The 17696-nt window shown below is 53.9% G+C and overlaps 7 protein-coding genes across 7 annotated transcripts; 3 read left to right on the top strand and 4 right to left on the bottom strand.

Annotated features, from left to right (window-relative positions):
* Window positions 1-551: 551 nt before the first annotated feature.
* On the bottom strand, window positions 552-4789 carry RHO25_008000 (uncharacterized protein; the record flags this gene model as incomplete). Its single annotated transcript, XM_065603011.1, has 3 exons — window positions 552-616; window positions 715-4018; window positions 4067-4789. 3 exons carry the CDS (start codon window positions 4787-4789, stop codon window positions 552-554), a joined length of 4092 nt encoding a protein of 1363 aa, XP_065459083.1.
* A 1586-nt stretch (window positions 4790-6375) lies between these two features.
* Window positions 6376-10464, top strand: RHO25_007999 (uncharacterized protein; the record flags this gene model as incomplete). The annotated part of the gene is made up of 6 exons (XM_023600156.2): window positions 6376-7050; window positions 7107-8324; window positions 8391-8804; window positions 8859-8957; window positions 9014-9584; window positions 9650-10464. The coding sequence occupies 6 exons, from the start codon at window positions 6376-6378 to the stop codon at window positions 10462-10464; spliced, it is 3792 nt and encodes a 1263-aa protein (XP_023449518.2).
* A 923-nt stretch (window positions 10465-11387) lies between these two features.
* On the top strand, window positions 11388-12022 carry RHO25_007998 (uncharacterized protein; the record flags this gene model as incomplete). Its single annotated transcript, XM_023600155.1, has 5 exons — window positions 11388-11466; window positions 11520-11630; window positions 11686-11755; window positions 11831-11954; window positions 12008-12022. The coding sequence occupies 5 exons, from the start codon at window positions 11388-11390 to the stop codon at window positions 12020-12022; spliced, it is 399 nt and encodes a 132-aa protein (XP_023449519.1).
* Window positions 12023-12202: 180 nt separating this feature from the next.
* RHO25_007997 (uncharacterized protein) lies at window positions 12203-12945 on the bottom strand (the record flags this gene model as incomplete). Its single annotated transcript, XM_065603010.1, has 2 exons — window positions 12203-12300; window positions 12849-12945. The coding sequence occupies 2 exons, from the start codon at window positions 12943-12945 to the stop codon at window positions 12203-12205; spliced, it is 195 nt and encodes a 64-aa protein (XP_065459082.1).
* A 787-nt stretch (window positions 12946-13732) lies between these two features.
* Window positions 13733-14848, bottom strand: RHO25_007996 (mitochondrial 37S ribosomal protein uS5m; the record flags this gene model as incomplete). Its single annotated transcript, XM_023600154.2, has 2 exons — window positions 13733-13953; window positions 14011-14848. The coding sequence occupies 2 exons, from the start codon at window positions 14846-14848 to the stop codon at window positions 13733-13735; spliced, it is 1059 nt and encodes a 352-aa protein (XP_023449563.1).
* A 133-nt stretch (window positions 14849-14981) lies between these two features.
* On the top strand, window positions 14982-16223 carry RHO25_007995 (uncharacterized protein; the record flags this gene model as incomplete). The annotated part of the gene is made up of 1 exon (XM_023600153.1): window positions 14982-16223. One exon carries the CDS (start codon window positions 14982-14984, stop codon window positions 16221-16223), a length of 1242 nt encoding a protein of 413 aa, XP_023448858.1.
* A 77-nt stretch (window positions 16224-16300) lies between these two features.
* Window positions 16301-17264, bottom strand: RHO25_007994 (uncharacterized protein; the record flags this gene model as incomplete). Its single annotated transcript, XM_023600152.1, has 2 exons — window positions 16301-17048; window positions 17107-17264. The coding sequence occupies 2 exons, from the start codon at window positions 17262-17264 to the stop codon at window positions 16301-16303; spliced, it is 906 nt and encodes a 301-aa protein (XP_023449713.1).
* Between the last annotated feature and the right edge of the window lie 432 nt (window positions 17265-17696).

Raw genomic sequence — 17696 nt, 5'->3', positions numbered from 1 at the left:
CTGGAGTGTTTCGTGACTCACTTGGCGATGTGAGCAGCTGGGCAGGTGGTCGTCGACTCGTCACGGAGCTTGGAAGGCGTGGGGTGGAGCGGTGTCTAGACGGAGGCAGAGGCGGCGGTGTCGCAATGGCAGTGCCCGCAGCAGTGTTTCGACTCACACAATTCGAACACGAAATGCAGGACCCCTGTTTCTGCAGCGCGGGGGAGATCAAGACGCGCGCTCTGAGCAGCTTCTGTCGCGTGCGATCCGCTCGCCACAATCACATTTCCCTTGGCAATACTCCCACGTCTGCATCCTCACGTCTACATCAACATTTGCTCCGACAAACATTCAATGGCCGCAATGGCTACAGATGTGGGACCAGACACGGACACAACGTGAAGTGAACATCTTGAAACCAACGGGACTAGTCGACGTAGACTACAGATTGCAACCCTTATCTACTCGACGCTATACTCGATGCTACTGAAACCATTGCAGTCGACTTCTTCGAACTTGAAATCGTCGAAGTGCTTGCGTTCGTCTTGGCTTGCGGCGAGCGCATTGGAGTGTTAGCCCTTCGCCTCGCTGCTCTTGGAACCACTGGAGCTCCCTCCCACGCTGTACTCTCTGGCAACTGTTCGCCCTTCATCAGCAAGCTCAAGCAGCCAAGTTGTGCTCCATCGCCCACAGTGCTGCCGGGGAGGCACACTGAGTATGGTTTGAGACACGCACGAGCGCCTATCGAGACGTGTCCTACTTTCATGACGCGATCTTCGAAAAGATGCGTTTGAGCGCCGCAGTGCTCGCCCACCATTGCCTCATCTCCAATACTGACGCAGTCATATTCTGTAATGTCACTGTTCAGGAGAGTAACCCGCGAGCCAATTTTGACGCCCATCAGTCGGAAACACCAGGCCAAATATGGCGTGCCCACCAGCAGGCTTGCAAGTAAAGGCTCAGTGACCGTCTCCCACGTGCTGGTCACAGCTTCGCTCAGCCAGACATTGAGCGACCAGAGAGGCCATTCTGCATCATGATAGCGGCCGATAAGGATCCATTTGAGCAGCGCAACAAAGAGTAGCGAAGGTAGTGCGAAGAATGCAAAGTAGAAGAGCGGCAGCATGAGCAAGGTGTGCACCGCACCGATCAGGTGGTATCCCGCGTATGCCAGTCGCAGCGAAAAGCCAAGGCCGAACACGATGAGCGCGCGAGGAGCGATTATCCGAAGGCCTTCGATAGTCAATCGAGCTGCGATGCGTCCTTTGGAAGGGCTGAAGAGCAAATTGTCATCATGACCTTCAGCCTTTTGGCGAGCTGGCATTCGGACAGGCGGTGTGCCAAAGCAAGAGGTCCCACTCTTGAGCGGAGCGTCTGCTGGTGGTGCAATGGACAGCACACCCACGAGAGTGTCGGATGCGAGCGTCGTCCCTTGTGGTAACAGCGAGGCATTCCCAGCAAAGGCGCGACTTTCCAATTTGGTCTTCTTCAGCGTGAGCTTGTTGCCTCTTACCTCGGTGTCGCCCATGAGAACAGAGTCTGCAACGAAAGCTTCATCCCCAATCTCCAGCAGCTCGAATGAGAGTCCTCGCGCAGTGGAGATCTCTGATCGTCTGCCGATCTTGACCCCCAAGATCCTGAGGAAGGGCACGATGTAGAGCGTTGCGAAGACGGGATGCAGAATGTTGAGGGCGAGGTCCATCAGTCGGTCGATGAACCACTTGCGCAAGTACCAAGAGCTGTGGATCCTGTAGGTACCCTCTCGGAGGCGTCCCAGGAAAATGCGTCGGAGAATGATGAATTGGGCGAAGACGAGGCACTGATACGCCAGCGTTACAGGAATCGATAGCGCCGCCACCTGAACCCAGGCTCCTAACGACCTCAGGTCGAGCAGATCGAATAGCAGCAGACCTGGAATTTGCGGCACAAGATACAGCAGAGGCAAGACCAGGCCTGCGACGATCATGTTGCCCAGGAGCATCGCGGCTGCACGAACCGAGGATGGCCGAGTCGATCTTCCGAGAGCAGCGTCTGCCTCTTTCACTTGTCTTTCCAGTCGTGCGGGAGATCCGTGGAAGCGTTGAAAAGATGGTACGTGCATGCCATCAGGAAGCATCGAGAGTGCGCCCAGCTCCCCGGCCTCTCCGATCGTGGCACCTCCTTCGATAACCGAGTTGGATCCGACGATGGCGTCGCTGGCAATCGAGATCTTTTTCAGGACGAGCATTCCTCTTTCCACCACGCTGACTGCTAGAACAACATCGGCACCAATGACCACATCGTCTCCAATTTCCACTAGATCGCAGGCAGCGCCGATAGCAATGGCGCCCAGGTGGCAGTGTTGGCCGACTCTAGCACCGAGAGCTCGAAACACAAAAGGATACATTGCGCTATCAGCCAGGATCTTGGTATTGATCAAACCGACGAGGCGTTCGGCTGTCCACCAACGGAAGTAATACCAGCTGTAGAGTGGGTATTCTCCTTCTCTTGCCCTACCAAGGACAAGCCATTTCCCTACGACAGCCAACAGAGTCAAACATGGTGGAATGGCGACATAAACGCCGTACGCAGCAAGAATACCCCAGTGGACGTATCCTCTCAGGACGAGATAGTCAAACGTCAAATACGGAACCAGGATCTCGATCGATGCGGTGAAGAACAGAAACAGTAGCGGCAGGAGTTGAGCCAGACCACAAAGGACAAATTTCGTGTGCGAGATCGGCATGTGCGGTCCAGTCTTTGCCCCAGTGCCTGCATGGTCGCCTGGATCGCTTCCTGCCATCATACTGCTACTCGCATCCTCGCATGCTTTCTCGAAGCGGGCGGCGATCTTGGCCGGGGTGCGACCCTCGTAAATATCCGGTAAGCCGATCGATGCGAATGGCATGAAGCCCTCGACCTCTGTACATGCCTTACGCAAGCGCGAGACTAACATTGCTGCCAGCAGAGAATGTCCGCCCAGGTCGTCGAAAAAATCAGCTTGGGCATCAATCGGTCCCGCCTGCGGAAACAGAATGCTCGAGTTCGTCAAGAAGATGCCTAGCGGTGTGCTCTGGTCATAGTCTACGATGACTTCTGGTTCGACTTCTGCTGATGCAGCTTCCTTTCGGCGGGCTGACAGCTCGTGCAGCGCTTTTGCATTGATTTTCCCACTCGGTAGTCGTGGAATTTCATTTGCTTGAATGAAGATGACTTCGTCAGAGCGCATGTATGAAGGTAAGCGTTGCGAGCACAGCTGGATGATTGAGCTCGTTTGAGCTTTTGCGCCATTTTGCAGAACGACAAATGCTTCCAATTGAGCCGCTTCGGTATCTGGATTTGCCAATATGACGGCGGCAGCCTGTACGTCGGGATGACTGGAGATTGTCGACTCGATCTCTCCGAGCTCGATTCGGAAGCCACGGTATTTGACTTGTGTATCGATGCGGCCGAGAAAGGCTATGTTCGAATCCGGCTGTAGTCTGACACGATCTCCGGTACGGTATAACCGCTCTCCAGGGAAAAGAGGATGGGAGATGAACTTTTGTGCTGTGAGTTCAGCCCGACCAACGTAGCCAAGACCGACACATGGTCCTCCTATTGCAAGTTCGCCCTCGACGCCAGCTTCGAGCTCGAGAGGCTCCAGGGATGCTGCTGTGCCATCTTCAGATATTGGGAGAAAGCAGGCATGATAGGATGGTAGCGGTTTGCCGATGGTCACAGGTATTCCGGGCTGAAGCTCCGCCCACGTACATGTTACAGTTGTTTCGGTCGGGCCGTAGGTGTTGACGATGCGAAGACCAGGACGTGCGAGCCGGTCAACCAGTGCTGGAGGACAGGCCTCTCCGCCGAGGTTGATGAGGCGGATACAAGATGGCAACAAAGAGTATTCTCCACTGCCTTGCGATACCAGCATTATGCTGATCAGTGTGGGCACAGCATTGACGACTGAGACTCCACGTTTCTCCCAGACGGCCGGCAGCCCTGTCACATCTCGGCATTCGTCCCGCGTGCCGATGGCTAGGTGACCGCCGCCAGCGATGGTAACCCACATTTCTTCCTACTTTCAGGTCAGCATTGGCAAGTTGGGAGCGGCGTTCAGACTCACAATAAACATGTCAAATGCTGGACTGAAGCCGTTCCAAACGACATCATCGAGACTGGTCTGCAGAACTTCTCTTTCAGCGAGCGAGAAGGTCAGGGCAGCAGAATGCGGGATCGCAATGCCCTTGGGCGTACCCGTCGTTCCCGATGTGTATATCAGATATGCGGCGTCGTGCGGTTGTGGGCCACGGAGTTTTGAGGTCGCGTCCTCCGCTGGTGTCGTCAACTCTTCGTAAGATCGAACGGACAGACTGTCTCCCACTCGTTGCTGCACCTCGAGGGCACGCTGAAGATGAAATGAGTCACAGATGAGTGCGCATGCGGATGCATCGAGAGCGCATGTGGCGACGCGCTCGACAGGCACATCAGGATCGAGGGGCAGCCATGTGGCACCGGAGTATGTTGTAGCAAGTATGCTGAGTATCAAATCCAGGCCTTTCTCAAACCAGATGGCGACAATAGGGGCCTGTGACCGGGGTCTGCATGAATGGAGCGAAGTGATCTGGACAGCCAGAGATGCTGCAATGGTGTGTGCTTCGCCATATGTTACCTGCTCCAGCTGTTGGTCGATTTGACAAGAGAAAGCGATTCTGTCGGGTTGCGTCGTTGCGCGATGCTGGAAAAGCCGAGGGAGTGTCGTTACGCCAGCAGGAGGAGAAGGTGCAATATCGAGAGGGGCGTCACCTGTGAGGACTCGCTTGTCCGCGGAGTCAATAAGAAAGGTCATTGCAACACAATGGCCGACAGCAAGGTAAGCGATGGGTGAGAGACGGCCAGGGCACCTGTGGTATTTCTACTCCTTCTCCTGTTCATCTAGCTCTCCAGACGAAACGAGGACGCGCATTCTGAATAGAGTTTCCGGGCTACCATTACATTTAGGCGCACTGCACGTACATACCAGTACCGTGTAGGTTGGGCTAGACACAGCCAGCGCCAAAAGCTTCGTTCATCGTCACTATGGCCCTTGGCGTGAGACCATCAGCTATGGGGAGTCGATGACCACTACATGGCGATTGCTGAATGCCATGCCAGCCCATTTGAGCATCCGTCCTGCATCACCTCACTTGACAATACATCGGATGCATGTTCTTGCGGAGTGCTTCGCACTAGGGGTTTTAAAAGATTGGACGAGGCCGCGTAAGAGTCTCGTACGGAGATACGACAGGTGCTGAGTAGGCTGAGGCTGAGTTGAAAGTCTGACACGCCAGGACGCGTGGTCAGTCTTTTATTGGTCCGTGTGCGTTGTTTTCAGGACGATGCTCCCACTACCACTGACTTGGTTTGGATCTTAGCGGGCCGATCCTGCCGAGGAGTGCAAGATCGAGGGATAAAGCTTGTCAGTGCTTGGCTTTGCTTGGTCCCCGCACAAGTAATCTCCCCAAAGGAAAAGAGCTGGTGCATGAATGACGATGGCAACTCTGGCGCCAGTGTTGCGCAACATGCATCGATGCGTAGCTCTGACGGCCGAGAGAGACGCGTCACTTTCTTTTTTCAACGACGACACAAGCACAGACAGCGCCTTTCCCACGCCAGGACGAGTGCAAAAGATGTCGGTGGCATTTCACTCCGGCTCAAGCGCTGACAAGTTGCTGCAGGGCCACGGACACAGCAATGAGCAATCGTGGAATATGATCGCTGAGTGGAGCCGTGTGGCGAGGCTGTGCTGTGGTCGGCTGGGCAAGCACGACTCTTGCCGAGTCCAGGCGAGCTGCCATTTGGTCATGTTCGTTTGACCTAGCAGCTCAAGTTGACCAGCGCAGTCACGGGCGATTGCTCGTAGCGACGCCGTGCGCGTGCTGGACGTTGGCAGGCCCAGTGGGTAGACTGCAGATGCGTTGCTTGGTGGGAGCAGGCTCTTGTATGGCCTGCAGACAAGTCTTGGCGTCCCACGACTTTCATCGACATCGGCGCCGGTCCAGGCGTCAGGGTCTTCTCCACAGGCGGCGCCACATGCACATGCACATGCACATTTGCAGGCACAGGAAACTCGGACTGTCGTGAGCGGGGCCAGCGTGAGCAGGACGGGGCGGGGGCGGGGAGCTGGGAAGTTGTGGGATGGTGCAGCGATGTGATGATGCCAAGGAGGGGCGGTCGTCAGTGGCCAGGGCGGAGGGCGGAGGGCGGAGGGCGGAGTGCAAAGGGCGGGAGCGGGATCTGGATGCGAGTGCAGCAGCGTGCCAGCGTGTCGTAGCGCGCCACGAGGTGGCAAAACCCTAGGGCTTTTCACCACGCCCGCCCGCCGCACCGCACCACACGCCGCCGTGCGACGATGAGGCACTGAAGGTGCGCACCTCACCTCGCGCAGGAGCAGCAATGCCCGCTCCGCCCGCTTGCGGCACCGCGAAGCAGCGCAAGCGGATCGAGGCTCGCCGCGAGCGCGAGTTCTACACCTACTACGACTCCGTCCTCGCCCACGTCGGAGTGCAGCCCCAGTTCTGCGACCTCAACGAGCCCCAGGCCGCCGCCGACCACGTCCCCAGCGCCTCGTGCGACACGACGCTGACGAGCTTCACGCAGCTCGCCGCCTTGCGCCTGGCGGCCAAGCGGTCCATGCTCTTCTTCTTCGATGCTGCATTCGCCTATGTCATCGCCGAATCCACGCGCACCCTCTCCCTCGCCGACGACGCCGTGCATGCTCCCGAGGATGCGCTGTGGCTGGGCTTCTCCAGGATCCCGCGAGGCTTGTCCGTGTGCGAGGTCACCGTCGACCTGCCGTCGAACCAGGGCTCGAATGCGCAGGAGCCGGGCACGGCCGCCGTTGCCCACATCATCAACAACCTGGCCGAGGACACGCGCTTCTGCAACCAGCCCTACGTGCACAATGGGCCCAAGGCACGCTTCTACGCCGGCGTGCCCATCACCACCGCCCGAGGCATCAATATCGGAGCCCTCTGCGTTCTGGACGATCGACCGCGTGATGGACTCGACGCTTCCCAGGTCGACTTCCTCCGTTCCATGGCCACATCGGTAATGTCACATCTCGAGTTGGTATAGCCATCACCCCTTCGTGTGAGCAGCGGACGCCCACTGACGAGGAGCGGCAGGTGAAAGCGAAACAAGACAACCAACGCAGTCACAACATGACTTCTGCCCTCGGTGCCTTTATGGACGGCACGTCGGAACCCGCCGACTGGTGGCACCGTGGTGCGCGCCATCCTGCATCACATCCAAACGCCCATCTCCGCCAACAAATCGACGCGCGGTCTGGAGTACATGGAGATCCTCCCTCGAAAAACGGGCCCCGTGCATCTCGAAGAGGAGAGACTGTCGTACGGCAGGATCCCCCAAATGACGAATCCAGCTCCGACGGATTGGCCACCTTTGGCAAATCCCTAGTGGTCAACGGATTGCCTGCGCGAATAGCGGCGACAATGGCTCGTGCAGCTGGACTGCTTCAGACTGCACTGACCGCTGACGCTGTAATCTTTCTCGATGTCATCTCTCGTGTAGGGTCCATCAGTGGTGCTCCAGGTCTAGCGCGAAACGGAACCGAGACGGATACCTCTCATACGTCTGATGTTGCCGATGCCGCCCACCAAGGTAACCAAAAGTCACAGAATGCTCTTGCATCGCAGGCTGTTCCGTCACACAGCGCCGTGTTGGGCGCAGCGTTCTCACATACCGGCGATGCTAACACCAAGGACGAAAAGTCTCGGGCACAAGTCAACTTTCCAGACCAAGTCTTGAGGGGCCTTCTGCGTCGCTATCCCTATGGTCAAATCTGGCATTTCAACGCCGATGGTGATGCTTCAGACGACGAAGGCTACTCCTCCGAGGAGCTCTCTTCCATCACTAGCACTACTGAGTCTGCCGAGTCAGACATAGGAACTGGACAAACCCCAGCTGGCAAACGTGCTGCCAAAAAGCTACGCGCTCGAGTCAAAAGCGGGCGCATAATTCAAGAAATTTTCCCCGGCGTTCGAAGTTTCATGATCATTGGCATTTGGAGACCTGCAGAGGAACGCTGGTTTGGGGCCGCGGTGGTGTTGAGCTACTCTCCCACTCGAATTTTCTCGTACAGCAGTGAACTGAGCTACATGGCAGCATTCTGTGATGTTGTGCTTGCGCAGGTCGCAAGTCTGGAAGCCCAAGAACTTGGCCGGTCCAAAAAGGAGTTCATATCGTCAATCTCCCACGAGCTGAGATCGCCGCTTCATGGTATTCTCGGCAGCTCTGAATATTTGCTTGAACAAGAAGAGGACCCCACGAAGTTGGAAATGGCTCGCTCCGTCAACTCGTGTGGCACTACCCTTTTAGATATTGTAAGTTCACTCACGAGGCTTGAAGCATAGCGTGGCACCGGCCTGGCTGTTAACCCTCTGGCGCAGATCAATGACCTGCTTGAGTACTCGGGCTTAAACCAGAAAACTGCAAAACGAAAAAAGTCTCCCCATGCTCAGGCAATGGACAAAACCTCAGCGACCGCGCCTACTGTCATGGTGAGCACATTGACTGAAGACGCTGTCGACATTGCCTATTTGAGCTTTGAGCATCAGAATACGGGGTATCACGGTCTCACTGACCAGGTAGGAAACGGGCCACCAGTCTTGATCTTGAACATCGAGGCAGCTGAGAGCTCAGAATGGCTTTTCCCCATGCCCAATGCTCAATGGAAGAGGATTTGCTTGAATCTTGTGACTAATGCTCTAAAATACACGCCAAAAGGCTACGTCAGTGTGACCTTACGCAAAGATTGCCAATCAGAGGCAGCAGAGGACCACAAACGATACATCACGCTTATTGTAGGTGGCTAGCTTTGTGATCTAGAGATCTGGCTGACTTAGTGCTTACAACAGGTTGAGGATTCCGGCATCGGTATGTCGCAAGAATTTCAAGACAGAGACTTGTTCTCGGCATTCAGGCAAGAAGATAGTCTTGCACCTGGCACAGGGCTTGTAAGTCCCTGTACTTGTCTGAAAGTGAAATGAATCGGGAAATTGACCTCATTCAGGGTCTAAATCTGGTTGCCAACATTGTGAAGTCAATGGACGGTACAGTGCGCGTGCAGAGCGAAGCAGGTGTCGGCACGACTGTCACGGTCTCTATACCGTTTGTGCATTGCACTCCAACTCCGTTACCAGAGTCACGACCAGGTTCGCCACCGTTATCTCGCCATTTTTGGACTGTTGACTTCGTAGGGTTTGATGCCCGCGGAGCAGATGCAGACGTGCAGTCACCGGAGGCTGAGGCCAACATTCGATTTTTACAAAGTCTGAGGCACTATTGCAGCGAACTTGGCTTGGACGTGCAGTCCGTCGGAGATGCACATGGGCACCGATCGACTTTCAACATTGTATGGCAGCCAGCACTGGACTTTGCATATCCAGCTTACAGTGCCGGTTCACGGTCCCATCCCTTATCAGGTTCAAGACTGCAGACTCCGGCAATCGTCATGTGTAAGAGTCGCACGTCTGCTATCCAACTGCAATCTAGCCGTTCTGCGATTGCCCTGCCGGATGAAATGAGTTTTCTTTGGCCGCCAATAAGCTCTGCAAAGCTCAGTACCGCCATTTCAACTTTGAGTAGGTTCCAACACCTATATGTTACACCTCATATTGAACATGGACATCAGCTGATTATCGAGCAGTCATGTCGTCTGCAGGAACACAGCAGGAACCCATGTTCTCAGGTCACAGCGGCACCAGGTCTAACTCCATCCAGATAGACCCTTTACCAGAGCACAGCCGTACACGCGCGCACACCAGTGGATCTCTATCCTCAGACCATGCGCAAGAAAACGCGGGAGAGCCGCAAGGATCCGCAGATCCCAAACCATTTCCTGAACAGGGACGGATGCTGGCGCAGCGGCCGCAGCTGACAAGGAGCGGGAGCGAACCAACGACAACGTCAACGTCAACAACAGCACTCACAGGCAACCTCAGGGCGTCGTTTCCCATCCCGCAGCGTCCACACCACCATGTAGCGCCGGTCGCAACATCCGGGCTGACTAACATCTCCCTTTTGCTGGTGGACGACAACGCCATCAACCTCCGTATTCTCGAGGCCTTTGCAAAAAAGGGCGGTCATGCTTACAGAAAAGCGTACAACGGTCAGGAGGCCGTAGACTTGTATCGCAACGCCGCAATCACAGGGCCTGGTGAATCGCGGAAAGGTACCTCTACCAGCGCAAGCGATCCGCAGGGGGACATGACGACGATGAGAAAGCCCGAAATCATACTCATGGACATAAACATGCCAATCATGGACGGATTCGAAGCAACACGAGCGATACGCAATTTTGAACAATCCGCAAAGGTACCGAGAGCTGCCATTATTGCTGTCACTGGTTTAGGGGATACAAATGCACAAGACGAAGCGTTCGCATGTGGCATGGATGTCTTTTTGACTAAGCCTTTGCGCATGAAAGACTTACTTGAAGTGTTTGCAAGCTTGGACTTGTGATATACATTTAGAGTTTACGAAAACGACAGACACGGAAATCAGCATCGAGAACACGAAATTGAATTTTGACTATTGTCTATTGCGTCGAGCGTCTGTTTGACTTTTCGTCTCTTGCTTAACACAGATGAGTTCCGTCGGATGGCAGAGCACCAAAAACAACATCCGATGAAGAAAGGTCACGATTACAGGTGGGTGCAAGCCCTGGGTTTTCTGCTTCTCTGTTCAAGGGCCAGGCTCAACTCTAGGGATCTTTCGTGTTTACTCTGTTCCGAGTCAGCTAAACCGCAGACCAATGATAGGGTCAATTTGAATCGCATGTGGCTCCGTGTCGAAGACGAAGATGTTGAAGAGCAAGCTCGGTGAAACCACACTGCAACACGAGGGAGCTTTCACGATTGCATAGGGCAAGGCGTTCCACGCATCAACCCATCCACTGCTTCATCAACATGTCACCTTCCCTGGACCAGGCCCAAGGTGGCAGCGATCTCCCCAATTCAGCTTCGCCTGATCACCTATTAGTCCGAGAGACTTGTGCCAAGCTCTGCTAAGAAGGCATAAGCTCAAGGCGTCCAGTGCAAAGTGCTCAGATGCGGCAGAATCGGGGACAGATCTGCAACTACTAGCCCAGAGAGGGAAGCCGTGAAGGTTTGATATGCTGAGAGCCGACAATCTGAATTGTGATTGTTGCTGGCCTTATGTTCAGCTGAAGGCGCTGTAGGTCGAGAATGCATAGTTCGATGTAACGACGGCACTGAGATGACCATGGTATGTGCAAGGAAGGGAGGCCTGACTGGACGCCTGTTGGGTGAAGAGAGCGGTATAAGAGGTTGTTGTTGTAACGATGGTGGAACTATTTCTTCACAAAGCATACAATTCGAAACATCTTCACCATCTACCACAGTCGTCTATCACCTCATTTGAAAATGCAGTTGATTCTCCTAGCTACCCTTGCGGCTTCTGCCCTTGCCTCTCCCATTGTCGAAAGAGGACCAGCCCACAATGGTAGGACTGTTCATCACGTTCTCCGAAGCCTCGAACTAACAATGTGCTGCTAGGAGTCGCCACTTTCTTCTATCAAAACGGCAACGCAGGCTCCTGCGGCGAGTACCACAAAGACAGCGATTACATCGTAGCCATCAGCGACAAGTCTCCATTCACTTACAATGGTACACTTCAGCGACAAACTTCTCTATATCTTGACAGCGAACTAATTTCACAAAGCACACTGCGGTCAAACCGTCACCATCAAGAACACTGGCGGCGGTGACAACAACTATGGCGTTGGGAAGACGTAAGTCACTCCTCTCAAGAAGACTCTCGATATATTGGCCCACGTGAGAGCGACACTGATGCTGATCATCGACAGTATCTCCGCCAAAGTCGTAGACACATGCCCAACTTGCAACAAGGACCATCTCGATTTGTCGACGGGCGCTTTCAAGGCTTTGACTGGTGGTCAGCTTGATCCTCCAGGACAGTTCAACATCCAGGTATGTTTGGTGATCAGATGAATGCCGACCAGTAGACTGATTAGTGAATACAGTGGCACCTTAACTAGATTTTTGAGCTGGGACTAGAGAGGGAAAGATGGTAGATATATCGATGTCGATCGTGGTTCGTTGCTAGGATATGTACTCAGTGCTATCGAGAGTGCCTGCTTCGACCATTTCATTCCCGTTAAGCCATGTCCAGCTTCCACTTCCTTGCGTCTTCGCAAATGTGCACGACGTGGTCCGATTCACTTGACGAATTTGATGAAATGATTTGGCAAATCTCCGCTCTCACCTCCAGCATCGACGAACGCGAAAAGTTCTTCCTCCTCGGCATCAGAAAGACCTGTCAGATCCTGTACAATTCCCGTTAGCGCTCAGTAGTAAGATGGTGAAGTCAGCATTCAATCACTCACAAGAGAAACACCATCCGCAAAAGTCAGTTCATCCGGCTTTTGGCACTCCTCCTCACTTGACTCCGCAACATCACGTCTCGCAAGCGACTGATCATACCATCTCGTACCACTGGCACCTCCAGGTCCTTCACCAACACACCTGCTACCTCTAACAAATTGAGTGAAGGATCCACGGGTTGAGCTGCCTCCACTGGGAAGGTAGATGAAGACTTCATCAGTGCTGCGGGCGGTTGGGCCAGTCAAGCGTGTGCTGTCAAAGCGACGAGAGTTAGAGCCGCAGCAGACACCGGAATTGATTTGCTGTGAAAGCAATCAGCGTTGTGTTCGATGAAACAAGAAAATTGGTAAGGTAGTAAGAGAGACAAACGTTGCATGAGATTGATGAGCCAGTGCAGCCACTGCCCTGATACTGGGTGATGATAGTTGGAAATCAAGCCACATATACCATTCCACATCTGACATCAGTGCGGATTCGTACTTTTGTCAGAAACAAGTATGATTCTCCAGGTCTGGGCCTCTGCAGCTGGGGCAAAGGCGGCCAGAGTGAGTACTGTGGTGAAGACGGTGGACAGCATGTTGACTGATGTTCTGCGTAATTGTTTTGAGTATGCGATGCCATCTCTGCACTGCTCCAGAAGCCATCTTATATACCCATCTCAATGATGCCAATTCCTGCAGGGCCATTGGCATTTCGACTCTTATTCTTGAAGCAGACAAGATTGTCCATGCCACGCTTGGATTTTGGCCCGCGTCAGGTGTTAGCTGCTGCTGTTAATCTTGTCTTGCAGTAGCATCATCACGTATTTCTGGTCGGTGAGCAGCAGATAGCGGCATAGATCTGTTCTGATGCCTCAGTAGCAACTGCTTGGCAAGTTGTTAGTGTCGACGTGAAGTTCGAAGAGCTCGTTTATCTTGCAGACGATCGCTTGGCTATTCGCTTAGCGGATGTTGGTACGCAGAGCTAGGTCCGTAAGTAGCAGTTGTCTGCTGTATGCCCAGACTATAGCGGACTACTTGGGTGCGAAGGCCAATGCGGGGACAGCTCACGCGTGCCTCGCGTGGCTGTTTGAATACTTGGCGGGCATCTGTTGCGAGCCGTCAGGCATGCAAGTTGTTAGTCCAAGGCGATCGACAGGTAGGAGAATGCAGATCGGACTCCACTCCAGGTAGGGCAAGATTCATGAAACTCAGAGCACTGCGGATTGGCTTCCTCATGCCACGGGACGGGAGTGGAGTGCAGGAGACCAGCATCAGCGTCGTTTCCAGGTAAGCGCAGTCCACGACAGAAAGGCTCTCGCTGCGAACGAAGTTGCGTGCAATGTCGGAGATAGGGCACAGGAACTGTACAAGTCATATCTGCCATTAGTGTACAAGCCCTCCGTAATATACACCCCTCACATCGACCATCTTCTTCCCTCGTGCCTTTGCGACATCTTCTGGTAGTCGTTGATTCGTGAGAGCCTCGAAAGCTGCCTTGACGACATTCATCTTGTTCCGTGATCGTGGCGTACGGGCAGCAAGATCCGAAATTCCAGCGGCTCTGGCCAGTTCGAAGATCAGATGCTGACAGCGGTTGCCGAACCCTGGTCACGAATGTCAGCAAAGACGTCAAGTAGAGACGCGATTCATCAATGACCTACCAGGTGGTCGGGCACTCAATTTAACAACACTCGCTCCCACTTTGCCCTCAACCTCACCGTATATCGTCCTCTCCTCATAGCGCGGGATGGGCTTCATATTGCGAATGGCGTTCATCATGGCCTGCCGTCTCCCATCTTCATCTTCCGCAGCCTTTCCCTCTCCAATGCCCAGCATGCCGTTCTGATTTCCGGCAATGGTCAAAAAGTACAAACTCTGGATCTTGCCCATGCGCGTCTGGTTCACCACGCGATGACTGACCAGATTCTTGACGCGTATCTTTCGAATCTCGTCCCTGCTCAGGCCTGTCTGTTGTGACAATCTCAACATATGCGGATCTGTCTCTTCCTGATCCTCCTTCCGCCCCTTGTCCTTTCTCGATTTCGCACTGCTCAATGCTGCACCAAGTGTGCTTTGCTGCCCTTCGTGCAATTGTGAGCTGTTCATCTCCTTTAGCTGGCCCGTGGTAGCGTCAACGACCGGTCGGACACTAGCAAAGTCATCAATGTAGTCCAGGCGCATAGGATCAGTGCGGAAGCGTCCTTGTTGGAGGAGGTCCTCGGAGGAAATCGCCTTTTCTCCAGCCTCGATGGCCTCCATCTGCTCCGGAGTGTATTTCAGAGCAAGCAGCTTCTTCTCGCGAGCAGTGTAGGGCCGTAGACGGTCCCGGATGGCATCTGCTTCGGGTTGTTGGGCGGGAGAGCGGCGGAGGTTGTTGCGAACGCGGCGCTGGTGCGAGGGCGAAGTACTAAAGGCGCGGCGGGAAGTCGTGTTGGCAGCATCAAGAGAGACATTTTTCAGCCTGCACGAGAGGCACTGATAGGCCTTGGACGTCGACATGTTGCGCGATGCCGACCGATGTGGGAGCGTGTTCCTCGAGGAGATGGATGCGGATTGCGGAGACGAGTCTTGGCTTTCCCGAACGAGACGATGATGGAAGAGAAGTGGCCAATCTCATTTACAACACAACACAATGGCATTGACAACGAGAAGCGCAACAACGGCGGCGTGTAGCAGCTGTAGGCAATGGATCTTACGATCATTCATCGCCAGCATTGGTGGGACAGCAGCAGCACCACGCCATCAACGACGGACATTCGCCGCATCGACAACGAGATGGCGAGAGGAGCATGCCTTGAACGATATCAACACCGGGTTCTCGGCTGCCCCCAGGAGACGACTGAATGATAACGATCCTATTCAAGGATCGACTCCAGTGAGATCCAAGAGCCGTGAGGAAGTGCACGAGTACGAAGTCACGGGCGAGCAACTGCAAGAGATGCAGGAATTGGAGGAAGCCATCGCCAAGGAGCAAGCACAAGCGAAGGCGCAGCGGAGGGCGGAAAGGGCGGCAAAGGAAGACAGTGAGGATGTCGAAGGAAATGCAGCAACCGAACAGACGGAGCATGTCCCCTGGTATCTCCAAGTCCAGTCGCCTCTTCCACCGACAGAGTCCAGCTTATCTGCTCGTCAACGGATACCAGACCTCCCATCCCACCCTCCTAGCCTCCTCGAGCCCCTTCTGCAGCAGGTCTCCGTCGACCTGGGCATGGACGACCTTACACTTCTCGATCTGCGCGAGCTAGATCCTCCGCCAGCCCTAGGTGCCAATCTCTTTATGCTTATAGGAACAGCGCGCTCGGAAAAGCATCTACATGTTTCCGCAGACAAACTCTGCAGATGGTTGCGCTCGAATCATAATCTCACACCCTTCGCAGATGGCCTGCTTGGACGACAGGAGCTCAAAGTCAAGCTTCGACGAAGAGCGAAGCGAGCTCGGCTGATGAGTGCAGTGGGCGCGAAGGGCACGAACGATACAGAGCTCGACGAAGGCATCAGGACAGGTTGGGTTTGCGTCAATATTGGCAGGATCGAAGGAGGAGAGTTGCCGAAGACAGAAGCTGAGATTGAAGCAGAGAGCAAGATTGTAGGGTTTGGAACAAGGACAACTGGCTGTCATGTTGTTGTGCAATTGATGACAGAAGAGAAGCGAGGAGAGCTAGACTTGGAGAAACTTTGGACAGGCATGTTAAACAGAAGTCGCAAAGCGAAAGAAGAATTGTTCAGGAAGGAGGAAGAAGAGCCGACCATTGCCGAAGAGGCACAGACTACACGAAACCACGAAGACACGGAGAGGAAAGCGGTGGGTGATACTGTGCTGTTTTCGCCACCGCATGTGGGATCTCGCGAAACACACCAAGAGGCTCGAATATGATAAGACGACAAGGTTCGACCCAAGGCGGACAATCGGTTTTCTCAGTTTCCTACCCACTCGCTGCTACCCTGATCAACTCACTCCTGCAGTTTCAACTCGTCCAGCCAAGAAGCTATTTCTCGATTCACTTTCCGTGGCTCGTCCTGGAATACCCAATGTCCCGCTTTCGGAAAAGTGACCAGACGTGCTCCGCCGGGGAAAACCTTTGGAATGCCGTCTACCATCTTTGGGATGAAGTATTCGTCCTCCACGCCCCAAAGGATCAACGACGGGACTGAGTACGACGCATTTTGCAATGGAGATGTCTGACCATATGGCGGCGCAGGATAGTTCTTCTTGTAATATGCCATCATGCCGTTTATTGGAGATGCGGTTAGATATTCTTCGATCTCCTTACGACGCGCGGGATCTCTGATGAATTTGGCCTTATCCACCACTTCTTTGTCGTCGCCGATCTGGTACTTCTGGAAGTGGATTGTGTACTCGGAGGCCTTCTGTTGCTCGGGATCGAAATTGATTAATTCCTGGAACCGTGGAAGGATAGGTGGGTTCATCAGAAGTAGACCGGAGACGAGCTCTGGTTTCGAAAGTGCTAGAACCTGAATGGCTGCTGCACCGAAGTCATGGCCGCCCAGGATGACTTGTCGGGCATTGAAGTGCATGATGAGTGTGACAAGGTCCCCTACGACGTTTGGCAAGGCATAGGCGTCTTCGTCGTCCGGTACATCGCTGGGTGGAAATCCGCGAAGTCTTGGAGTTACAACGGTATAATGCTTCGACAGTTCTGGGACTTGGTGGTAGAAGGTGTCCGAGTTATCTGGGAACCTATTGAAGCGATTAGGAGTGTGAACTCTGTTGCTTAATTCTGGGCCTATCTACGAACCCGTGAACGAGCAGTAGAAGAGGACCGGAGCCAGCTGCGCGGTAGTGCGTGCGAACGCCATTGTTTTCAACGAACCCCTCCCAGGGCTGACAGGATTGCGCGTTGGTGGCAGACATGATAGACAAGATAAGGATGGCGAATGCCAGTATGCGAAACATGATTGCTGTATGTATAGCAGTAGCAGGGGTGAGTTAAGGTATACTACACCCTAGTCCGTCTTTTGTTTTGGCGTGCTAGCTTCCTTTTCTGGCAATACTGATTACTCAACATACTGGACGGGACGATCGACAAAAGACGATCTTGTACTATCTGGTCGACAAAAGTACGCTAAACAGAGAGGTTTAGTGATCAGTACGGCCGTACAACGCTGTGTTCCTCCGTTGTCCAGAATATGGAGAACATCTCCAGAAAAATGCGAGACAATTGTTAAGCAGACTGTGAAGGCGCAATGAACTGTCGTCATTGTCTCAACATCTATGGAGCTCTAATGGTCAGATTTTGGTATGTGGACGACTAATCATGACCTTGGCAGGGACAGCTATGCCAAAGCTAACGCACGCAAATGCACAACATATAGCTTCCACCCCAGT

Source organism: Cercospora beticola, chromosome 5 (assembly GCF_033473495.1).
Source record: "Cercospora beticola chromosome 5, complete sequence".
NCBI classification, from domain to species: Eukaryota; Fungi; Ascomycota; class Dothideomycetes; order Mycosphaerellales; family Mycosphaerellaceae; genus Cercospora; species Cercospora beticola.
The sequence above is the reverse complement of the archived record's forward strand: the minus strand, read 5'-3'. Positions and strand labels throughout refer to the sequence as shown.